The following is a 25425-nucleotide window of genomic DNA, read 5'->3' on the forward strand; positions in this document are numbered from 1 at the left end:
AAGGAAATTCTGGACTAACAGCAGGATCTAGTTTTGCCTCCATTCTAGTCCAGTATTTGTACTAAAAGACCATTTCCATTTGTCATTTTTGGCAACATCAAGTCACTTTTGTCTTGTTCCTCCCTCTGATTTAAAAAGAATTAGGCTGGTATGGTAAAAAAAAAAAGACCTCCTTATGAACCTGGAACATTACCATTCCACACAGATTTTAGAAGTAATAAAAAAAAAAAAAAAGGCTAGAAGCAAACCCACATGCTAGAAATTAATTATATTCTCTAAACTATTCAATGCTTAACAAATCTATTCAGACTAGTTATCTGTGCAAATCTATTCAAGGCCATTGAATAAAAGCAATTCCAAGCATACCCACAAGCCTAATTTAGCATGCTGGATCAACAGCACACAGTAGTCAGTTGTGAGGGACCAACTAGGATCGAAAATAATCCAGTTTACATTCAGAGCGAGTTTAATTTTTCCTGATTTTCTTTAGCACTGCCAAAAACCTACTGAAACACACTGCACTAGTTTAAAGTTTCTTCATTTATCATCCTACCTACCTCCAAACTGCATATAATTGACTGTAAGTTTCCCCACATTTCACATAATCTTTAAGTCCTTAGCTCATGATTACGTGATTTCCCACTTTGAAATCCCACCATAAACAAGTCTTCATTATTTCCTGGCAAAACTAAACTATCTTTAGCCAAGAAAACGGCATTTAAAACAAAAAAAAAAAACCTACAAAGTACAAACCAAAAATGAGTAACAGTAATTTAACGTCATTTGGAAACTAAGTGGTAAATGCATCATCATCCAAGTTCCACGTTCTATGTAATGCCAAAATCAACAGCATTGTAAGGTGACAAAAATTAGTGGTCTAATAGCAACGTTTCCCCAAAAAGCAACGTTTTCCTGCATATTTGTGCAGAGATCAGTTATGCAATTCAAGGAGGAAAAAAAATAACATATTGTAAATTTACTCCTAGAATGCTTTTAAGCTCACTATCTTAAATCATGGTTTAACCCACAAGTATATGCAATTTATCAAAATGGTGACATATAAAGAAAAAGACAGACATTTTGGGAGACGTTTTATTAATGTACAATTTTATTAGCGATGTACAATAGACATTTTAATTCTTTATGCAGAATTCTCCTTGAATGCTTGTTCATATATAAAACTACACGATGCTTTTTTGTAAGGACCGGAAATCATGAAAATCTAAGTGCTACAGTATATTTTGTAGTGATTAAACACGTTGTCCAGAAGAGTTACCAGCCACTTCAGTGAAGCACTTCTAAAAATGTTTCTGATCAAGTTCAAATGCACCTGTTCATAAATAATGATTGGTTTGCTCATGTCCATTATACTGCTAAGTACAACTGTCTCCAATATAAAATACCGTTTCAATACATTTCTCCACATGGACAACTAGATAATCTAGTCATATTTACTTTTAACCAAGGCTAATACAAATTTACAAGTGAAGTAACTTCAGAATTTATTCAGAATAATTATTTTTCAACCAGAAGCTTTACTTTGGACAACGCAGAAGTATATTGCAAGTGACATTCTGCAGCAGAAGCTGGAGGCTTGAGAACAACAACTAAGAAGGACTAAATATCAGCAATACACGCTTTTACAAGAACTCCGACCATTCTGAACATTAACATTAAAGACCAGGTACTTCAGTTTGTGCGCCTGTCAAACAATCAAAACCTCCACAAAAAAAAAGAAAGATATCCCACAGAACACAGTATTTCAGAGAACATGTTAGACACTGGCATGACATTTCTCAGATCAAATTGGCAACTGAAATTTAACATCCACCTGAGCTTGTTTTGCTAAGGTTACTATTTCAGAGAGTTTCACCACCTGAAAAACAGAAAATAAAGACTTAATTTCAAAACAATCCTAACTTGAGTGAGCTGGACCAATCTTTTTAAACAAAGTAATGCCAGAGAATCATCAGCAAGATCTTAAAGGGCAGGGGGTAGGGGGGAGATTATTATTTAGTCCATTCCTAATCACTTACAAATGAAAGATCGGTCAAGTCTTTTAGAAAACATCTCACACAGTTATACAATGTCTGGTTCTCATTTACAACCAAATATCTTGATAAAATGCTACAAATTTGAAACTTTATGTGCCACCTTGTTTTCTTGGGAGGTGTTGGGGTACCCACTCACAAGAGATTCTATATATCTAGAAGCTATTTCTCCTTTGAGCTTTTGTCTCAAGCATTTCTGGATCTTACTCTGATACCTTATGGAGCCTCAAGCTCTCTTGCATAACAACTCAAAACCTCTATGAATTATTTCCTTCTTTGAATTAAATATTGTAACTGAGTAAGTGGTTCTTTAGGGAAAAAAAAAATTTGGAACAGTGTTTCCCCATGATACAAAATCCACCAGATGCCCTCTATTTTTTTGCAGATCAAAAATTTTCATCTTCACTGTTGCTACGTATTTGTAGTATGTTTTTCTTATCCACATTACCTAACTTCAAAAGCACCTAAAATATTAGTTAGCTAGAATAATTTACAGACATCTGTTGAATATTTAGGTAGAAAAAATGCTTCTAACATCACTGGTTATAATCACTGCTTTGAATGCTCAGCTTATTACTCTGATCTATCCTCATCCATTTGTTTATCCCACTCATGGCATCATCTTACATAAACCTGTTTAAGGATTACCTATGGGCAACATACAAAAACAATTATAACCCTTCCAAAAAGCGCTTCTACAGGTACAGATAATTTAAGATTACAAAACTAATTTGAACTCCATTTGTATGGATTCATGATTCAGCTGGGAATTTTAGATTCAGCAGCAGCTTTAGCAGATGCATTATGTAGATGCAATACAGCTTAAAGACCCATATGTACTGCTAGGGAAGATTTCCACTGACCTAAGCAAAGCTTGATCAGCCTAGCAGGACTTAATACTATTCCTTAAAACAGAGGGGCATACAGTCAAGCTAAGCAAGTTCTTCCTCCAAGCAATCCACAGCTGCTTCCAAAGCTTCAGGCCCAGGAAACAAAGCAAAACAAAACACACACACATCCCCCCTGCCTCCAAAAAAAAAAAAAAACCCCAAAAAACCAGTAAAAATCACAACCAACCTTGTGAATGTCTGAATATCTAATTATCTCATGAGGCAACAGGACAATTAACTATGTTTGGTTTTAATCATACACACTGAAATACAGTGGTCTATCAAAGGAAGTGTTACATTGCATTTTTCAGCCTCCTCAATTTAAAGTATTTTCTTCCAATCAATAAAGCTAAGCTATTGGTCATTCCCCTACCAAAGGATAATAGTTTCTGAGTGTGTAGTAGTTCTCCTTACAATATGTACTTAATAATTTGTACAACATTTGCTTCAGACCCTGATAATAACTGGCACTGTGATTTATCCTAAGCTACCTTTAGTTGATTGAATGGATTTTCAACTTTTCAATATTCTGCAACAAATGCTATGTTCTGAAAAGAATATTCTTAACCAGCTATCTTACCATTTTTGCAGCTTCATCCAAGTCATCACACGCAAGGATTTTGAGGCCACTAGCTGTTATTAAAGCTTTGGCATCATCAACTCGTGTACCTTAAGAAACAGATAAAATGCCACTCTTATTAAACAGGAGACTACTATACCAGAGTATTCTCATATTTTCTATGAAGCCTATTCCAAAAGTAAGTTAGTGAATAAATCCAGAAGACAACAACTTTAGTAGTTATAAAAGCAGGAAATCTCTTTTTATTAACTTGCCAATCCTCACCATCTAAATTCAAGGTTTGCCTTATTTTTCCATAGTCTTCAGCTTACAGGCAACTTGCTACGCAATATATAAGCTCAAGAACATTTGTCAATGTGGACAGAAATCTATTTAACGTGTACTGAAGCACACTCACCTTGCAACCGTACCACAATAGGTATTTTTAGGTCCAAATCCTTTACTGCCATAACGATGCCTTGTGCTATCACATCACATCGCATAATGCCACCAAAAATATTTACCAGAATAGCCAGTACCTACAGAATCAATGACAATATTCATGTTAAAAATGGCCAGAGGCACATCAGATAAAAGCACCACTCAGCCTTTCAGCCTAAGGAAAATTCAAGCTCCATAAGGGTAATAAGGAACTCTGCGAAACACAGGGAACATTTCTGTTCTAGAGAACATCAGCAACAAAAGCACAGTTCTACAAAGTCACATACAGCATAACAGTTACTGCAAGAAAACCCTACTGCAAAAATGCCCATCCCAGGAAACTTCCACGTTGTCCTTCAAACCAGCATGAGTTGCAGGCAATAGCCATTTCTCTTACTCACAGTGTGTATTCTGTGTACCTACCTGAAAAGACGCACACCCATTTTCTGTATAAAGCCAACATCTGTACCTTACTTCAGAATATTCTGAGCATGGTTAATAAGGAGAGCTGTTTGATTCTCTTCAAGCAAATCAAACAGATGAAACTTCAGTAAAGTCATTTTAACAACTTATCAACTTTTTACCTTTCCATTTCTAATTTTTCTCCAGCAGAGGTACCTCCCACACTGGTACCTCCACATACTGAAGAAGCCATGCTAAAGAACACAGGAAAATTTACAAAACTCATACACAAGACACTGTTTATACAGTTTACTTAAAAGCTAGCTAGCATGCTTAGAGGTAAGCTATCTGAAATATGTTTTATTCAGGAGGACTAAGCCTGAGGTTAAGGGAAAGTCTTTTCCTACGCAAGTGGTGGAAAGGAAGGGTAAAAAGATTTCGGTCAATGGTGAAATATGGAATAAAGTAGGAGCAAAAATAGGCAGACAGGCTTGGAGGACAGAATAAGCTTAGCAAGACAAAACATTAATGTGCAACTTGTTAATAAACAGTAGCTTGGTTCTCATTATCTTGCAATTAGACTAGCTCATCTGTGTGACATTGTTCTTGCTCCTGCTACTAAAGGATAGAAGCAAGACTGGCACCCTAGAAGGCTGTTCCAAATAACCCCTGAACTGAACCCAGAGTGCAGTCCATGGCACCAGTGGGCTGTACTGCTGTTTGACTTTCAGCATCAGGAATCCCAGCTACAGCCATTGTTTTTTGATAAAACAGCGAGCAGCTGAAGGAAGGCAGAAAGGGAAAGCTATATTAAGAAGTCTGTTGGGACACCTTCTGTCCATGCATCAGCAGAGAACTGGCATTGCAAGAACTTGTCCCAAATCAACAACCCCTAGATGCCTCCTTGCTTCTTCTCTTCTCTCTGTAATTCAGGTGCTCTGTGCCTGTGTCCCTCACTTTTCCATCAGTCTGCTGAAAGAACATGAAGAAAGAACAAGTCTCCAGAGGAGCGGCTGAGGGAACTGGGATTGTTTAGCCTGGAGAAAAGGAGGCTCAGGGGAGACCTTATCACTCTTTACAACTACCTGAAAGGAGGCTGTAGCAAGGTGGGTGCAGGTCTTTTCTCCCAAGTAACAAGTGACAGGACAAGAGGAAACAGCCTCAAGTTGCACCAAGGGAGGTTTAGATTGCATATTAGGAAAAATTTATTCACAGAAAGGGTTATCAAGCATTGGAGCAGGCTGCCCAGGGAAGTGGTCAGGTCCCCATCCCTGAAGGTATTTAAAAGACGTGTAGATGTGGTGCTTAGGGATATGGCTTAGTGGTGGACTTGGCAGTGTTAGGTTTACAATTGGACTCAATGATCTTAAAGGTCTTTTCCAACCTAAACGATTCTATAATGCTCTTGGAGAGTGTGTCAGACCCTGCATTTGTTAACAACAAAATCTTTCCAGTGGGGAAGAGACCAAGCTCCTCTGTAACATCCCTATTTGTTTCTGGCCCTTTCCAGAGATGAGCAAGTGGTGCATGAAATTCTGGCGCAAAAGTAGTATACCATTACCAGGTCCTGCAAGTCATTCCCACCTTTTTTGGTTACCTTTTTTTTCATATTTTTCTTTTTTTTTTTTTTTTTAAAAAAAGTCCCAAACTGCCATCGAGCTCCCACTGGGATGAGCACCTCTATGTAGACCATCAATCCAGTCCTCGCATTGTCCTTCTGGGATGGTAAAGTTCTTCCTCCATTTTCAACCAATTTTTTATTTTAATAATAATCATAGAATCATAGAATCGTTTAGGTTGGAAAAGACCTTTAAGATCATCCAGTCCAACCATTAACCTACACTACCAAGTCTACTCTAAGCCAATCAAGGGTAGACTAGACTAAAATTCAAACACTTCTGATAAACTCCTGATAAACTTCTGATAAACTCCTAATAGAATAAAACATGAATGCCCTTCCAAGCCCATTACAAAGTTATTTTCGCTTACTTTATCATTAAAAAATATTGGTAATTTTAATATTTAATTTAATAATTTTAATATTTACTATTAGTCATTAGCACCTTAGAAACTTGTTTGTGCACAGCACAGTGAATATTCATCTCTACAACTTTGCACAAAACAGACCCAGCTGCAAAATGGGCCCCCCCAAAAAAAGAAAACCCCAAAACAAAAAACAACAACAAAAAAAGAGGAACCACATCTGAATACTGGTTTCTGTTTAAACAGCAGGGTGGGGGGAGCTTCTGACTCAAAGATTTCCGGAAAGATTCAAATACAGCTGTAACTTCAACCAGAGGACACAAAACTCCCTATTCAGTACACAGCCAAAGAATCTATTTTTAAAAGAAGGAAAAACATTCAACAGGTTTTCAGGCCTTCTTCATTTGCACCAAGATTAAGCTCATATCTCCATTTTCTTCCCTTTTTAATTCTATGCTTATGAAAACATGTTTTCTGGAGAACATGCACTAAGCACTGTCTTTCAAATCATAGCCTGTTTTACCACTGGTAGGACCTTGATATGCCAACTCTTCCCTCACCTTTTTATCAGAGGTAATAAGCTTAAAGGCTTCTGTCACTTGCTGCACTGTAGCACCACCACCAACATCAAGGAAGTTTGCTGGAGTTCCGCCGTGAAGTTTAATTATATCCATTGTGGCCATAGCTAAACCAGCACCATTGACTATATGAGAATAAAGATAACATTTAGGAACTCAATTTAGAAATCCATTACGTCATTTAGAATTCATTAAATAGAACATACCTAAGCAGCCTATGTTTCCATCCAATCCTATATAGTTGAGATCTGCTTTTGCAGCGTCCCTGTCTCTTTCATCTTCCTGTGTCCAATCCTGCATATCAAAAATCTTCTTCTGACGATAGGCTGAATTACTGTCAAAGTTTATCTTTGCATCCATACACATCACTGAAAGGAAAAAAACCCAAGCCATCATTTAATACTAGAATAATATCTCAACTGCTACATGAATATGTTAAAGTATGTTAAGTCAAACTTAGCAGCTAACTCATGCAGTCCAAACTTAAAGTTTTGCTGAAAGACACACTTAGCACTCCATGCAAATGCAAAATTCTCTCTAGTCTACCCACATAATCAGTTACGTCCCTTTAGCTCCACAAAAAGGGAAGATAACTGTATTTCTTGAGACACTCCAAAAACAAAGAAGCTTACAACAAGCTGTCTGATAAACCTGGGCAAATTATGCATCAGTAATTAGCATAAAATTAATCCCTACAGAAGGTCTCTGGTTCTGGTTTTTTAATCCCTCTTAGTCTTCTGCTTTTAGATTAAATATATAGTGTGCATGTGCATGTGCATGCATGCAAGCACACAGAAACACAATGAGAAAACCATCTGAGTTGGAAGGTGTCAGAAGAATACACAGAAAAGTAAGTTTCATTTAGATATAGCAGGTGACATAGAAAACCCAAAGTATTCTTTACATCAGAACTAAATTTCTGTCTGTATAAACGTCAGACTTCATTTCTACCCCTCACTACAGAGGATATAAAAATGACAAGGCACAAGAAACAGATGGAAGAGACTGCTCCATAATGTTCATTTAAGCAGTATTATTTAAAAAAAAAAAAAAACAAACCAGTAACAGTAGAGTAATTGTAAGCTTCAATGAAGGAGCTACACATGTTTAAATTTAGAAGTGTTGTACCTGAGTTCAAGTATTCTCCACAGATTTATTTTTTGGTGATTGGTGATTTATTTTGGCTGTGATTGAATATTCACTAACTAATCTGCAATTCACACACCTCTAGCCTTTCAATACATCAAACTCGATCAGTCATTCTGATGCCCGAGTAGTAAAGGCAGAAGATTTCTAGAAGGTGCCACTATTCTGGTTACCTTTTCAGTACCAACGTTAAATACACAAGACGTGTCGAGTTTCAAGTAATGAATTTTTAAAAGACCCAATTTCCAAGAATGCCTTATGCTGGGTAGCCAACCACTCAAGAGTGGAAGCTGTGTTCTTTTTAAATAAATAAAAAATTTTTAAAAAGGAAGCTATTTAAACTTAAGATCCTACTTAGCAATTAAGAGCAGGTATTTACTATGCTTAGATTCTCAAATTTATGTGCTTTATTAAATTAGTTTTTCAACATACCATATTAATGATAAGTCCTCTTGCTGTACACAGATGAAGTTTAGCAGGGCGAAGCAACTAAGATTTACAAAAATGTCAAGCTGTTACATGAAGAATACAAAGAAGAAACATTACCAACTCCTGATGCATCTTCCACCATAGGATTTATTTCTATCATAGTAGCATCATATTTCAGAAAGAGATTATATAATTTGATCATATTTTCAGCTGCTTCATCCACCAGATTAGGAGGAAATCCCATTTTTTGGGCAAGCTGAAAGTAAAAGATTAGTTATCAGTTAACTGATGTTCAGGATTTGATTTAGTTACAAGTTAGGAATGTCCCAGTTTAGCTATTATTTCAGTGTCAATTGCATTTGTAGATGTAGAACCTCTCCTGTCTTCCTGGAAAAAAAGAAACTCTTGGGTTTGAAAAGATTGTTTTCAATACAAAACACTGCACTTATCCTAAAAAAGAGCTAGTAAAAAGTCATTATGTCTATAAAAGTCATATGACTTTACAAAGCTATATAAAAACTAGATAAAGCACTCCCATGCAGAGTTGGATTTACATTGACTATCACCTGGAAATACTTAAATATCTAGCTCAAATCTGTTTCAAAATGTCAAAAGGGTTTAAGACAACTCAGCAGGTTGAATGCATGCACACTTCACAAAATTTAGAATCAACCCTCCCATCCTCGCTAATGTGTACTTTTCCACATTAACAATTACCCTAACAGCTTGCTCCTTTTTTATGCCTTCCACTATATCAATGGGTTCCTTAATTATCGCATCAGGATTCTCTGCAGCAACATCTTCAATATTAACACCACCCTGAGAACTGCCTATCAGCACAGGACCCTAGAACAAAAAGGGAAAAAAAAAAAGCATAAGTAATTTTATACCACATAATTGAAACTCAGTTCTTCCCACAAGATACCTCACAGCAATAAAACCTTGTTGTTACTTGGACATTTTTTGATTTGGGCATTTTACTTGTACGCTCCGAGGAGAATGTTACTATGTATTCAATACATCTATATAAAACCTTTTAATAATACTTTCCAAATTTTAAGGTGTACATTGGGTCCAATTTCTTTTAACAAGGAACGCTTTCCTTTGTACACACTGTAGCAACAGAGCAATTAACACAGACATACTAGTTTTAAATTTTGATAGAAAGATTCAACTTAGTAGTCATATGCATTTTATCTTCTAGGTTGTCACCAGAAAAAGAACGGCCTCCTCCTCTCCCCCTTCTCCACTCACCCCTACACAAACACACATCGAATGCCAGGCACTCATTTATTCATTCTGCCATGCTCCAGCTCCAAGGACAAATCTAGGTCTGCAGAACCTAGTGACAAATCACTGCAAACTATTCCTGTTCAGTAAGGATCACAAAGCTCAGTAACTTTAGCCATCACTGAACGTAAGTCAGAGAGTTCTGAAAAAACAGTGCTTAATTATTCAATAATAAAAGAAATTAAGAAACTAGAATTGATAACATTCGCAGCAGAGATTTTTTTTAAAAAAAAAAGCTGTCTAAATCTCAACAAAAGCATCAAGGACTCACTACCATGAAACCTAAAAATCTCTCCCCACGGGAACAGTCCTCCAGTTTACAGTAAAGACATATGCGCTTGTATCACCCCAACCTACCTTCTCTTATCACCACCCATGCATGGATTATGACAGCTGGTGCACTAAGACAGCATTTCATATCAGCACAGGTCTTAAACATTAAACAGCCTTATGACTGTTGACAATTAATTACAGAAAATGTGACCCTGTTTCAGAGAACATGCTTAATAACCATATCACTCCCCTCCTCTCCCATCGCCACCCTTCCAAATGGAAAAATATAGATTGTGAATTATCCTACATCTAATAGCAAGGTTCAGCACAATGAACATTTCTGCATATTCATATCCTGAACAGTCAGGAAGCTACATTATAAAAAACTTGCCATTCCACAGAACTGACCAAAGTGAACAGTTTTACTTAAAACATAAGAAGTCTTGCCCCTAATGGTGAATAACACCCAAGACATCAAGTTCCACTTTCAACTGACTGTTATACAGACTTTTCCCGCCCTTAAAGGAAGAGGTTTACAACATCAGGAATACACACTGTGTGCTATTCAACCTTCACACTTCCTTCTTTTGAAAGGCATTTCTTCATCATAAGCATCCTAGACAAGGCAATTACAAGAACATCTCAAAACATGACTTAAAAAGTCAGCAGTAAAAACAAAGCACATCTCTGTCAAAAGACAATCCACACAGGTATGCTCAATATACACTAATAATGTTTATTTTTATATATGAGAGCAAGAACAAGTCAGGAAAATGTTTCCCTTCTTTATCTAATTTGCTTAAATCAGTTACAGTAAACTTTATTTCCATAAGGATGCTTGCTTATTCCTTACACAATTTTAAGACTATAAAATCCAGCCATTCACAGCATTTCAATGCCACCTTGTGGTAAATCTGGGGCGCATACTGCAACATTTGGATCTTCCCTGCTCTACTATAGAGTACGATAGAATGTAGGTACCCAGGTCATATAATTGTACTAAAACCCAACAGAACTAATACTTTCCTATCAGAAAGAATGCTACAGAGGAAGAAGAAGGAACAAATACAGTATTTAACTCCTTATTTTGCAACAAAAAAAATAAAAGAGTAAGGCTAGTTTCCTCATTCCTCCACAGAAAATTTTTCATTCTCATGCCAGAGAATGCCTCTAGTTACCAAGAGCAGTGCCTCTGCAAACTCTTAAGCATCTGCACAGATCAAACTCAGTTTTTGCTGAGCTCCAGAAAATAAAGTTCCAAGATCTACTTTACCGTGGCTTTGCTGAAGTTATTTAGAAATTCATGCTCTATGCTCCATAATGGAACACTAGTCTGTCAGAAAATACACTGACACATTTCAGTAGCTGGGTTTGAATTGCAGCCTAAAAAACTACACACCCACACATACAGAACATACAAGCAGGAGAGACTATGGCTTTCCTCTTCCTTAAAGCTCTGAGGACAGACCTCTAGGCCCAAATCTTCTTACCAGTTCTCCTGAAGAGTACTGGCATAAGAAAGCTACCAGCATTCTCAAAATTGAGGGGCACACCTGTGCACCTCTAGGAACCTCCACACATTGGAGAAAAAGGAAGTTTGATTTATCCAGGACCACTGGCTCTTCCAAAAGTCTTTTACTTATCTTGTTCCTGACACTCTTAAATAGTGTGCACATGTACAGGCACACACATAGCTGCATTTTTAAACTAAACTCTAGTACGAGCATCTGGTAGATAAGTGCAAACTAAAACCAAAATGAAAATAACCTCCTCATTCCACCCATCTCCCCTTCAGCTATATGACTGAACTTCAACTGGGGCTCCCGATACTCATTTATTATTCCTTAAATTTAAATTGTAGCGTTACGTTTTAAAGCATTTAAACACTAAGGCAATCATATAGTCAGAGATACTAGGAAACAAAATTTAGCTCATGTATATTTCTGATTTTCAAAAGCAAGTGACCAGTACAGTAAAGTTTTGTTGGTTTGTTTTTAAATTCAGCTACAATGAGTTAATTAGTTTACTTCTATTTCTAATATTACTCACTTGAAAAGACCTTTCCATTGTTATTGCAAAATAGTATTCTCTCCTGGGATATCTGCGCTCACAGATAAATACTTGATTGCATATCCTGCCCTTTTCTCCTGTCTGCTTGGTAAACAACTTCTTTCCAATCATTTTGGAGGAGATATCTTTTGCTTCTTCTGGACTAGAATAAAAGAAGCTCAGAATGTGACAAAGAAAATGCTGGAAAACAGAAGTAGCGTTAAAAAAAAAAAATCTTACCTATTTTTTGTTATTTTAAGGTTAATAATTAAACACTGATTTTAAACTAAGCAATAGGTTCAATTCATAATGTGAAACTTAGAAGTTTTTCCACTTGGTTGGATAATTTAGAAACAACTTACGAAAAAACTATTTTCACTCCTCCTTTGAGGCCACCTTCAAATGTTCCTTTTCCTCTACCACCAGCTAAAACCTGTGCTTTTACCACAAGATCCTTTGAACCTAGAATGAAAGAAAACCCAAAATTTGTCATCTGTGACTACTAAAACAAATTGCCCCAGGTAGAATAATAAAGGCTGTTTTCATTTTATCCCCCTTTCTCCACCCCCACCCTCCCCGATTCAAAACACAAATATGTGAATCAAAGACTGTATTGTAACTCACACAGGTTATTCCAAAAGTCTCAAACGATCCACAAATTACAGCTTTAGGCTGTTCTGTGAACAAACCTTGGTGAGTTAGTATCCAAAAGTGTTGATACTTTGACTGTTCCAATATATCTTTAACATGTGTTTGAATCACTAATGATTAAGCACCCAGTAAGAAATGGTTAGTATCTCACAGACTGTTACCAAGATGAAACTGAGTATCTGACACACCATAATCCAAGATCTTCCCCAATCAAGTACAAATACCCTGTAACTGTAACCACTATCTTCTCAGCAATGATATGTAACTATGGCACTTACCCAAGTCAACTTGCAGGTCCACTATGGCTTCCATTCAGCAGAGCACTGATGCATAAGCTTGAGTGCTTTGCAGAAGTCAGAGGCCTAAGGAAATCCACTATTTTTCCCAAAGTAGGCAGAATAAGCCCTCTAGTTGGCTTTAACTGCTTAAAAATCCTTCACAAAATATTCTTCTAGGTAGGGGAGACTGTGCATTTGCGTTTAAAAAGTAAAGTATGAGAATATAATAAAAATCAACTGGGATATTCTGAAGTGTCATTGAAAGACGAAAAGCAAAGAAGAAAGTTCATCAAGTCATTTAAGGTGATAAAGGAAGAAAAACAAAGCCCTGAGTTATTATTCAAGTTCAATTATACTGAATACACTGCAGAGAGCAGCTAAACTGCAAGATGTTAAGAGCTGCCCCATTCACATTTGTGTGGCACATCCCATCTTTTTTCATGCCACCATTAGCTCAGCCATTCTGGTCTTTCCAAGCAAAGAAAGAACTTGCTGTTCTCTTGGATGTGAAAAGGCAACCATGAAAAAGCCTAAGAAAAATTACAGTACTCAAGCAAAACGAGCTGCTATGCATACTGAAAAAGATTATGGCAGTCACAAAAAAGTTGTGTTGATTCCTATTTTGACCTACATCCTGCCTGGCCAGATAAAATTAAACGTGCATAATATCACAAGCTAGGGTGGCTATAAGCAAAGGGAATGCTCAAGTTACTACTCCCAACTAGCTACTTGTAGATTTTACTTCTTGACTGTCTACCTAATAGATCTCTGAATTCACAACTGATATAAAGTTCTTTGGCACAAGAAGTATGAAGGTGCTTATAGCACGCAAGTATACGCTGATTTACTATAGTCTATTATCTAATATTTAATTCAGTTCCTGAAGATATTTATTTTTTATAGCTACTAAGTACTGGCAATCAAGTAAGTTAACATGCTTTATAGAAGCCATGCAAAACAAGACTTTTATGCAACTACTTTAAGTACAAAGCTTGCTTTAGGAAACACTAAGCCTCAGGTATGAGTAAGATTATAAACAGTAGCTTCATGGATAAATGAAGCCACATAGTCCAACATGTGAGCTTAAAAATAAAGTTCCATCCATTTGAAAACAATTTACTTTGTGTGTACATACAAACACAAAATTTGGAGGAGCATGACTTCTTACTGTTAGTATAAAAGAAAGAGGAAAATACTTTCTTGTCTCTGAAGAGATTTATAAAAGAAAAACAGAAGAAAAACCCAAACAAACCCCTACACTTGCTCCCTTGCTCACAGAGGATCCACCTGGGCTCCTTCACAAGGATCTAAAGTAACTCAAATATTCGAGATTTAAAATATTCACAGCATTATTTTACTATTTTGAGCTTTCTACAGAAGTTTTATATCTGACAAAGATTCAGAACTGATATACTTAGTAATCAAGACTAAGAGATTTAACTTACAGCCCACTAGGAAGTTCAGAAGAGAGGGTCCTATTTCTCCACCCTACTTTTCATCTCCTACACTAAGTCCCAGAAGGTAAAAGCTGCTTCTACAGAGAAGTTTTCAGGAAAACCATGAAGCTCACCCACAGGCACCTTCTTTGTAGTGATTACTCTTCCTAGCAATAAAGACCAGAATCTGAACAAGTCAGAACGAGATGCCACTGAAGTTCTGGTAAGATCTCAGCTGGAACATTACGTTTAGCTCTGGGCATGATCATAAAAGCAGTTTTCAATGGGAAAGACTGGTCACTAGGATGATCACTGAAATTGAGTGCTTCCTTTACAAGAAGAGACTAAAAAAGCTTAGCACTTCTTTAAATCTATCAAAGGAGAACAAAGCAAGAACATGATTACGGTCTTTAGCCATACCTGGTGAGGGACAGAGCAAGAACACACAACTATACATGCATAGAATCACAGAATCATAGAATCATTTAGGTTGGAAAAGACCTTTAAGATCATCCAGTCCAACCATTAACCCAACACTACCATGTCCACCACTAAACCAGTTAAGGGTAGAGTAATAATTTCATGTTTCCTGGCTTGGTGGCTAGATTATTTTTTAATGAAAGTAAAAACTAGGAATCATTAAGGTTGGAAAGGATCTCTAAGATCATCAGTCCAACACCATACGTTCCATTTCCAGCCAAAACCAAAAGCCACCAACCAAGCAAAGTCAGTTTTAAAAAGGTGCATGAAAAAAAGACTATCATTACACAGAAGATAGTGAAGCCTGCAAGGAGACATTAAGGAAGAATAGGAGATTCAAAAGGAACTGGGCACAGATGTTCCCTCTGATATTCCCAAGAGAACAATTATGAATGGTGGAGGGAAATGAGGGGTATAGACTGCAAAAAACAGCCAGGCCAACAATCTCCCTAAATAGCATGTTCTTTTGCCACCACGAGAGGCAGAGCATCGGGCAAGATGCACTACTGCCCTGATCCCATAGGGTATTTCTTAAGAATTTAATTATTATGCATGATTACACTTTGGCAACATATGAAGACATCTGAAAAAAAGCATGTGAGAAACAACTTTAAACTTTTCAGTTTTGGCCATAACAAAGTTGTCATTGGACTATCCCTTATGCAACAGAATACAACAATTGTGGCATTAAATGAGCAAGATATTAATGATTTGTGATTTGTTTTCCTACAGCACTGCAAGCAAACTAGCTGCTTGACTGCATAAACACATAACACTTCAAGGGTTATTTGACCAGCTATGTTTACAAGCAACTACACTGCACGGATGTACCTGAAACAAAATTTAAGATAACATGTCCTGAGAAAACCTTAACTTAACCCATGCAGAAAGTTTACTGTTCAATAAACATTTTTTTCCTACAGCTCCTATGTAAAGTGACCCTAAAACTAGAGGACAGGAATATTTGGTCACACACCCCATCTGCAGTGTTACAGCTGCAGCACTAGCATACATTCTGACACAGCAGAGAACTGCTGATACACAGTAACCCAAGCAAAAATTTGAAACCAGCAACGAACATAGTTTTCTACTCAGTCTCAAAAGTCGTGCTCTTCTGTTTTGCTTACACTGCTTTGAAATACTGCTAGGCTTTTGTTTCAACAAAAAATAGCAGTTTCTGCCCCAGAGCAGGTATCTGCATAGAAAGTTAGGACAGTTTATGCCAGCCAACACTACACCACAGCAGCAGTCCTATCCTGCCTCCTATCCTCAGCTTTTCGCTCCAGTCTCCTTTCTTGTGCCAGCATAAGCATTTGCATAATCATGCCCTGAAGCATATCAGAAGAGTGACTCCGCTGAAGGCAAAAGCTAATCCAGCGGACAGTACTTTTGCAAGCCTGCGCGCCATCTGACAAGCACATACACAAGGACACTGCAGTGAGCAGGACAGAAAGCAGGACACCTGCTTTCACCAGCAGTAACAAACTGTAAAGCCTTAACACAGGGCACTAGGACAAAACAACAAACCTTTAGCACAGCTAATGTCTCAGGCAAGCAAGCTACAGACCAATGCACAAAACTCAGAACAAGCATTTGTTAAGAGCTGCATTTCCATATTAATGGCAGTTAGCACTGAAAGCATATGAAAGTAAAACAGCCTGAGCCTGAAAAGAATCAGGAAATGTTTAGAAAGTTAAGAGTAGATGCCAATGAGCACAGGTGCCTGAAATCAGCAGACACACTGAATTAGTATCTATCTGTTCAGGACAAAAAAAATTTATACAGTACTAACACCACAGGTTTCACCTTCAACAATGGTTTATTAACTAGACAGTGAAAGAGTAATACAGCCAGGAAACAGCCCAATCTTAATTTCTAGCAATACTGATATTTATTTATTGGAAGAAATAAGTTCCGATTCCATAACCTAAGCTTTCAAGGTGAGAGAAAGGTGTCTTTCTCCTTGCATGCATGTCGATCTGTGTAAAATACAATCCTGTGATAAGCTTATTAAGAGGCAAGAAGGCATGTTGTTCCGTTTTAGCTGAAGTTTTCTGTGCAAGTAGAAAGTCTAATGATTAGGGCAGAAAACTTTATTAAAATATTCCGCTTTACAAGTTTCCATTCTGACTTTTGTCAAATCGCTTTAACTGCCACTTCTCTGCCCAATATTGACTGTAGCAGCAGTACTGCTTTCTGCACATTATAAACCCCTTCATCATAACTACGCAGGCCTAATGTGTTCTGACAAAACAGACAACAGTAAAAGGCAATGACAGGTTAATAACACAAGTGCCAATCAAGTTCTCAACTACCATTCAACTGCAAACTTACCCTGGGAGAGAGACAGACACCCATAACTTTCGCCTCAATTACTCTGTATTTAAGTTTTTAGTTCCAGGAAGACTATCTCTCCATTTATAATGCAAACCAATTTCCTTCCTGTTGCACAGATATAATAAAAACTCTAAGTTTAAACAATATAGTTGTATTTACAGGAATTAGGGAAGGAAAAGATGGGCTTGTAATTAACAATGTATTACGAACAGAACATAATGACCCTAACTGCCAACACAGGCAGAGAATCTCTTCAGAGTATACTGTCTGCATTTTATTAATAAGTGTAGTTATTTAGAATTTAACTTCAAAATTACATTTTTTCAACATTTGAAACTTTTGAGTGGGTGTTAGAAGAATCATTGCATGCAAATCACAAGTATGACTACCGAAATAATTATGCACCAAGAATCTTCATACTTTCACTGAAAGGACCATACCAGTCAGGAGAGCAAACAAGATGTTTCGCCATTAAAAAATAGTATTTTCTACACAAATACTTCCTGACATTAATCAACTGCATCAAGTTTTTCATCAACTCACAAGACAGGATGAGTTATTTGAATTAGTGAATTATTATCAACAACATGCTTTGATATTAGAACTTCAAAGGAGTGAAGTGCTATAGAAGAAAGCAAAGGCTGAAGCAAAATGTAAGTAAGCTTCAGATCCCAAAAAAGTAGTGTTTGCCTGAATTCAAGTAAATGTTTGGTTTCTAGACTACTACTGCTAGTTATCTAGAGCTTTTGACCAGGTAAGCAGGAACATAATTGGAAAAAAAACTACTTAAAACTGACCACTACAGCAGCGGGGTTTTTTAACACCTGAGGGATTTCTGCATGTTTGCCACCTTAGATCATCATCCATGTCCTACACCATCTGAATAAATGCTCTGGAGCTTCAGACTCCACAGACAACCTAAAAGACATCAGTTAACATAGTCAAGCAGATACTTCACAAACAGAGAAAACTGATAATGGCAAAACAATCAAGATGACCAGCTGGGTTAGCTCAGTTGGTTAGAACATGGTGCTAATAACGCCAAGTTCACAGGTTCAATCCCTGCTTACTGCAGGTCCCTTCCAACCCAAAGCATTCTATGATTCTATGATTCTAAGTATGAAGAACAAAAAACTAGATGTGAGCTTTCAGTGTGGCACAGAACAAAGAAAAAGAACTTAATCACAGACTGCCAAGGAAGGTGTGGCATACACTAAGAAGAAAGCCACCCCAGCTTTTGTCCCACAGTGCCTGGAATACCTATTCTTTTGAAGAGCTAATAGAGAAAAAGCTAGTACTTTACCTAAGAAAATCATTGCACACATTGTACTAAACTTTGGTTTCTGACTAAATCAAGCCCGAGATCAATAAATCTATTTATAAATCCACCCAGATTTATGCATTACTTTTTTTTTTTTAACAGATACAGGATGTATGTTTAAGCAATAGACAGAAAAATAGAACAGTAACATTGAAAAGAACTTAAAAGGTCTGAAAAGAAACATCTACTGATCACAGAACTGTCTACAGGAATACAACCAAGCCAATTACTTGAGTCATTCTGTAGAAAGCATACTGAAAAAGATCATTCCTTATAAACCACACTGGTAAGGAGATGGACTAGATCTCTTAAACTGCAATAGCAAAAGTAAGAGCAGACTCCATTGCTTTCAGCCTCCTTTCAAGAACTCTGGTGTAGAAAGGTGAAATGTTATCCACTCCATTTCTCAACACCTCCTATTCTGTATAGCTTTCTATTTTACTAAAATTTGACAGTCTGCCAAGAGCATGAAGTCTTGGGATTAACTATCGTAAAATCCTACAAAACTACCAGAACACAAAAGCTGCTTCAAGATATTAATCACTTCAGAAGTCTTACGTCTAAAATTACCATGAACAGAAATATAATGCTATAAAAGAAAAGCAGGCTGTTCTACAGGCATACACTATGTCACTCGCTTCCACACGACTGTTAAAAGAGGAAGGTGTCAGGAAGCATCAGAACTTCAGTTACAGCAATACATACACTTTCGTAGGTGCTGTCTTAACAAACAGCAATACTATACATTTCAACGAGTGTGTACTGCTGAGCTATCTGCTATCACACTGATGAAGCATCTGTTCTTCAAGAAATAGCCTTTAGGTTCATTAGTCACGTTCCTGATAACAAACACGTATCAGCTTCTAAATCAGCACTGGTCACAGTGCTAGCTGGAATGCACGCATAGGCTGAGAGTAAACCATAAACTTAGAGGCAATCATCAAAACATACTGCAGCCTCTTATCAACACTCTGGAACAGAATTTACTCAGCTCACTTTTGAAAAAGTTAAGTGAGACACTCATGTAACATACGAAGAGCCACGTATTGCAAAGCCCACAAGTAATACTTTTTTTTTTCCCAATCAATACAGTCTTTAAGGACTTCATCAGATACAAGTCTTCTCAGCTCTGAGAACGCATTCTTCCAGTGGCACAAATGAGATCTGGAGGTCTTGAATGGAGACAATGAACTACTGGAGGAAAAGTAAGTGAGCAGTGACATTTACAGGAGGTCCAAACGTACTCCCAGGGACTGAATTATTCAGTACTAGTTATTTTAAAAGAGTAACAGTTTCATGAACCAGCATGTGATAACAATTTACTTAAAATGAGATGGAGGGCTCTTTATAGGGAAAAGCTGCTTGTGATAAGTAACAAATTCCAATGATAACTCTCAACAAGTATGAAAAGAAAAAGCTATATGCAAACTCATGTTGTAATAATTCCCATGAGACGAGAGAAAATATTTTTTAAAAAGCAAAACAATAATAATTTGCAGAATCCATCTAGAACAGAAATCTGAGTTTGAAAACAGCACTTTAAGAAATCTGATAGCTGCAGCAGAAATCAAATTTTTTAAAAATAGCAAAAAAAAAATTTAAGGTTTTTCCTTAAGACTCAAACCATAAGTGATCTGTCATCATTGCTCAAAAGTTGCTCACAGCATCTAATTTCATCTCAGTTTCCTTTAAAAATATTAGAAAAATGTTACAGGGAAGAAAACAATGCAAGCTCAAATACTGTATTTTACTTCACATAATGTTTCAAAATTACTTCACATATAGGTAAACAATTTGCTCTCTTTAGGACACTTTGGTCTTTAGCATAAAAAAATATTTAGTACAAGAAAGACTGGGGGGGTGGAGAGGAAGCAACCTTTCTGGCTTCCAGACTATTTCATCTAACTTCAGACCTCAAGATAAGCATAACTTCGCATGAAATTCTAACAAATTTCATTATTTTTATTATTTAAAGACTATTTAGTGCACTCCTCTAACTATGGTCTAAGACAAACTGCAACATTCGTATGCCTCAGCTTGATTCTACCACACACTAGTTACCTTGCAGTGATGATAATCCTTGGAAAGGTTAAGCTTTGGTTTCATTCATACAAGGTTACACTGATTTAGCTACAGCCACAGCTAAACTACTATAATTTCTGTTAATGAGAAGGTTATATTTGTTATACACTAGGATAAAAAGTGACCCATTTCTAACTGGAGTGAGGTATCTGCAAAAGAAAGAAATCCACTGCCAAACTCAAGTTTACAGAGAGCAGGTTTGTGACTAAAGGTTATCAGGAGCACGCGGATCAGCACTAGGGAGACAGAGCAAGCAGACCAACTATCTTTGTAATGGTTTAGACAAACATTTGAAAAAACTATGTAACACATAAAAAGAAGTGAAAGATAATCTCATATCTACCGGCAACAACTCTTACACAACAAAAATAAACAATGAGCAGGTGGACAAAAAAAAGCAAAATTTTTTTTCACTCTGCTAGAGATTTGGTTTGGTTTTATTTAAGTACATACTAAATGAAAACTAGTGGGGAAATGGCTACAATAACAAAGAAATCCAAAACACCAGAGCAAAGGATAATCTGTCACCATTCCGAATGAGTTCTGGACAGCAATTGAGCAATGCCTCAAAAACTCAAGCACCTTCAGTGTGTTCTCCTTTTGGGAAGTCTTCCCTTCCTCATCTCAAGCACCAAAGAAAGCCATGGTGTCAAATACACACCAGTTTAAACAAAGTATATGGCTGACAACCAGAAGCCCTGAACTCCTTTATTCTAGCTTACTAAAGGATGCTAACTCAATACACTTCACAACTTCATTTTTCTGACCCCCAAGAAATTGCACAGGGTCGCATACTCCAGATAAAAGGCAGACCTATGATGTCACATGGATTAGACAGAGCTATGAACCAGCAGTCAGACATACCTGCTTTGCTATAGGACTGCTCCCTGAACAAGGAAGAAAACAAAGGAAACCTGGCCTGCAAGTTTCCCTGCTGTCTATTAAAGAGCTGCAGGCAAAGGCTGTCTGCACAGATATTAATATAACCAAAAGGATATACCCAATTTGCAAAGTTTAGATCATGCAAGCAGCTCACCCTTAACAGAAGGCGAGGGTCTGAGTTTTAAACCATTCTCAGAACAGACGTATTTTAACACCTTTCTTTCATACTAATGAATTCATAATTTTGTATCATTAACTCTCTAATGAGAGTAAGACAAAGAAGGCAGGCAGACAATACCTGAATTTCTGGGACATCAGATCTAAAGGAAAAGCAGCTTTTCAATTCCTTTCTATGTTACAAAGCAGCATAACTTGCTCTAGAAAAAAATAGTCTTTTTCAGATCTTATTTCTTGCATTAAATCTACACATGAAACTGAAATGAATCTAATAAAACCTATAACCCCAGGAATCACTACAAATGCATCCATTTGGAGGTGAAAAGATATTTAGGAGTTTGCATATGAGAGTGGAATATGACAAGCAGTGTCCTTCATTAAAAGTGTGTGACAAGTCTACGTTTTTTCCGGGGGGCTTTAAACTAAAGGAAAAAAAAATATCAGTATTAATGCCTCAAATGATAGAAGCTGACTTCTATATTTCATCCAAATTAGAACAAAAGATTTTGCTAAGACACATAGTAGATAAAGTGGCAAATTAATAGGCAGAGTCAACTCCAAAATTAAAGCTCAACTCTTAAATAAAGTATTTAAGCACCAGGCAAACGAGTTTGGATGCTTTTTCATCAACAAGCCAGGAATTTAGTGTATAGCTACAAGCCATCAAAGTTCTTCCCTCGTGCATGAAGTAGTTGCATCCTGCCAGAACAGCACATCCACAAAGGAATAGGATTTTACTCTTCTTCTGCAGCCTAAAGGTAAGTAGGCTTTGCATCTTCTGTTCTATATGAGATCTTGGACTACAGAAGCCTTACCTGCCACCACCACTGAAGCTCTTCACACAAGATTTCCTCTAACCTTGCTTGAGAGCAGAAAGAAATCCAGGATTTGCACAAAGTAAAGTCTATTACTCATCTCAAAGACGTTTAGGTAGTTGTATTAGTCTAGGCTAATACCATTTATACCTGCCCCATTCCTTCTAAACAAGACTCACAAGTTACAGAAAAAGCATCTGCAGCATTTGGGGTACGGGAATGACAGTGCCTGAAATATACGTTCACAGTCTTTAATGGAAGCAGGATCAAGTCCTTCCCCACTGGAATTTCAGGGACACAGTTTAGCTTCATAAACAAGTCTCAATACACAACCAAGAGTGTCTTTAAAACTAGGTCACAACTAATTTCACTGTGTGCTCATGTACTAAGCAATCTTAGGCATTAGAAAACTTCAAATAAGGAAAATGTCAGCTCCAAAGTAAATACTCAAATCTGCAAGAAAGCTGCTTTACTGGAAAGGCTCTCTTAAAGAGAAGGTATATTCAGAACTCCAAGAAATGTCTTACCAGGAAAGACAGAAAAAGTAGTTACAGCTTGTATCTAGCCCATGCCTATATTGTGTATGTTCTCTTTAATATTATACCTATTTCTTTTGCTATTTTGTAAGCTTCGTCTGGTGTCTTGGCAACTACTCCGTGTGGAACAGAAATGCCAGCCTCCTGCAACAGTCCCATGCTCATGTATTCATGTAGCGAAAGTCTCCTCTGTTGCTGTTGTTGCACCTGAAATCCATGATTATTGAGTATTCCTGGAATTCCACCAAGTACCTGAAGGAGAAGAAAAAAAAAAAAAAAAAAAGAAAAAAAAGAACAAAGAACATGACTGTGTTGTGAAAAACTGCCCTCTTTGCTTAGGTTAAAAAAAAGTCTACATATTAAATCCGTACAGTTTAGTGTACCAATGCAAACACCTGAACACTTAATCCTATGCTTGTTGTACGCTACCCTTCCACATTAGTCATTCATGTCAGATCTGGTACTGGGTTTTGTGAGGTTGTATTGGGGCAGCGGGAAAGAGCTGGTGAAGCTGCTAGCACTGACAAAGACTGGCAGGGTTAAAACACCCCTGAGTATTTAGTTAGCATTTAAGTACTTTAAGAAATATATCTGTAGGGAAAAGGACCTTGAGGAATTTTGGAAGCGTAAGAGAACAGGGAAAAGCACATAGAATAGGTTCGTTCAAAATTTTGGTACATTGCCTCTGTCTGCCAAACTAAGAACTAAGTCCTGGGAAGGAGGGGCAGCAGAAACTAAGTTACATCATCTTCACTGGTTGTACATGGTGAATTTCATTCGCTACAGAACAGACTATTCCGCCTTCATACGACTAACGTGAAACAGCAAAATCTAACTATGACCCATTTCAAACATCTACACTGAATCAGAGGGTTGCCAAAAGTGCAAAATAACTTTAACATTTCAAATGCTAAGTAAAATATAACATGCCTAGTATTCAATCCAGGAAGTTCCAGTGTGGAATGAGCCTTAATTTCATCTGCAAAAATGATGTACAGAACTCCATGAATTTCTGATAGATATTTTGTATAAAGTAATTCAGGGAGGAAAATTATTTTGATTATAAAACATCAGAAGTGGTACTACACGAGCAATGCCTTTTAAAAAAGAACAGCTATTCATGAACTTTAAGACAACATAGATTTCCAAAGGGTACCTTGTAAAGTAACTGTATTTTGTAACATGAAAATTATCAACAACAAAAATAAAAAAATGTTTGCTGCATTTTTCATATTTCACTATATAGGAATAAGACCTTAATTTTATACACACACGAAACAGCAAACCTACTGAATTCAGCTAGCCCATGAACAGACTATCACTGAAAGATTCCAGGTAAAAAGACTACAAAACAAACTTAGATACAAGCAAAATTTTGCATTTATTTTTATTTTTTTAGTATGCACCATTGGCACAAGAACCACAAAAATCAGTCTGTATCAGGAAGTTTCTCATAGACTGGATTTTTAAGGTTTTGTTTCATTTTAAATAAAGCAAGCACGCAGACAACACAAGAGCTTTACTACAGCATTTCAAGCTAGTGAATCGACAGAGCATATTTAACCTCCAAAGGATTCCTTCTGCAAACAGGAGGCCCTTTCCTTGGCATGAAACCCAAGCAAGAGGTGCTGCCCGCTGTAGCTGCTGTTTCTGGCACTGACTGACCAGCCAGGCCCTGAGAAGCTACGCGTAACACGAGAGGGGAACTCAAAGCGACCTTCCTCCATATGTGGAAGGAGAAGAAAGTCGCAAGGGGCGTTACACACTTCGGACTCCCTAGCTCTTTTGTTTGTCCTGCCTTCCAGGGGTTCTGCAGCCAAAAACAAGACCATACCCCGAAAAGGCACTCCCAAGAAAAAAGAGTGGAGACTGGGGAGATGCGAGGTGGAAGAAGAGTTTACTGGCACAGCCCGACCCCTCGTATGAGTAAGGTGACGGCGGAGATGGAAACGTTAGCATATCCAAGCAAGTTAGGGGAGGGGGTTTGGAAAGGAAGGAAAAGGGAACCACGCCGGGAAGACCTGCCACAAGCAAGAACAGCAGCTGCGGGGGGACGTACGCCAAAGGCGGGCACACGGCTGCCAGCCCAGCCGCCGCGACAGGACAAGGCAGGGCAGGAGGGCGGCGGGAGCGGGATGAGGCGGCCGCTCCTCCCGCCGTCGCTTCGCAGGGAGCGACCCCGACCCCAGCCGGCCCGGGCCTGGCCCAGCCCTGCCCGCTCCGTCGCGCCCCCGCTCCCAAGCGGCCGCTACCTTCGCCGTGGCAGTGCCCAGCGTGGCGCGGAGGCCGTTGCCCCTCAGCCCGGCCGACACCCGGCTGCAGATCATGGAGGCCGCCAT

The 25425-nt window shown here is 37.7% G+C and overlaps 1 protein-coding gene across 2 annotated transcripts; it reads right to left on the minus strand.

Moving 5' to 3' along the window:
• Positions 1 to 1086: 1086 nt before the first annotated feature.
• Positions 1087 to 25425, minus strand: SUCLA2 (succinate-CoA ligase ADP-forming subunit beta). 2 transcript variants are annotated; one of them, XM_075710092.1, is made up of 11 exons: positions 25339 to 25425; positions 23155 to 23338; positions 12454 to 12553; positions 12092 to 12254; positions 9197 to 9325; positions 8597 to 8735; positions 7111 to 7272; positions 6887 to 7029; positions 3919 to 4039; positions 3522 to 3610; positions 1087 to 1876 (listed from the first exon to the last, which is right to left on the minus strand). In XM_075710092.1, exons 1-11 carry the CDS (start codon positions 25423 to 25425, stop codon positions 1802 to 1804), a joined length of 1392 nt encoding a protein of 463 aa, XP_075566207.1. In that variant the 3' UTR covers positions 1087 to 1801. The 2 variants fall into 2 exon arrangements, with proteins under 2 accessions (XP_075566207.1, XP_075566212.1); XM_075710097.1 differs by lacking the exons at positions 23155 to 23338; positions 25339 to 25425 and adding an exon at positions 13021 to 13715.

Source organism: Pelecanus crispus, chromosome 1 (genome assembly GCF_030463565.1).
Source record: "Pelecanus crispus isolate bPelCri1 chromosome 1, bPelCri1.pri, whole genome shotgun sequence".
NCBI lineage: Eukaryota > Metazoa > Chordata > Aves > Pelecaniformes > Pelecanidae > Pelecanus > Pelecanus crispus.

Bases quoted from the DNA above. Each gene is read 5' to 3' on its own strand.
- SUCLA2 (XM_075710092.1), bottom strand. From the start codon at position 25,425: ATGGCGGCCTCCATGATCTGCAGCCGGGTGTCGGCCGGGCTGAGGGGC. The intron at 9,326-12,091 runs GTGAGTAATATT...TTTTTGTTCTAG, and splicing joins CAATGGAAAGGTCTTTTCAA to GGTCCTGTGCTGATAGGCAG. The intron at 8,736-9,196 runs GTAATTGTTAAT...TTTTACTTTCAG, and splicing joins AAAAGGAGCAAGCTGTTAGG to CTTGCCCAAAAAATGGGATT.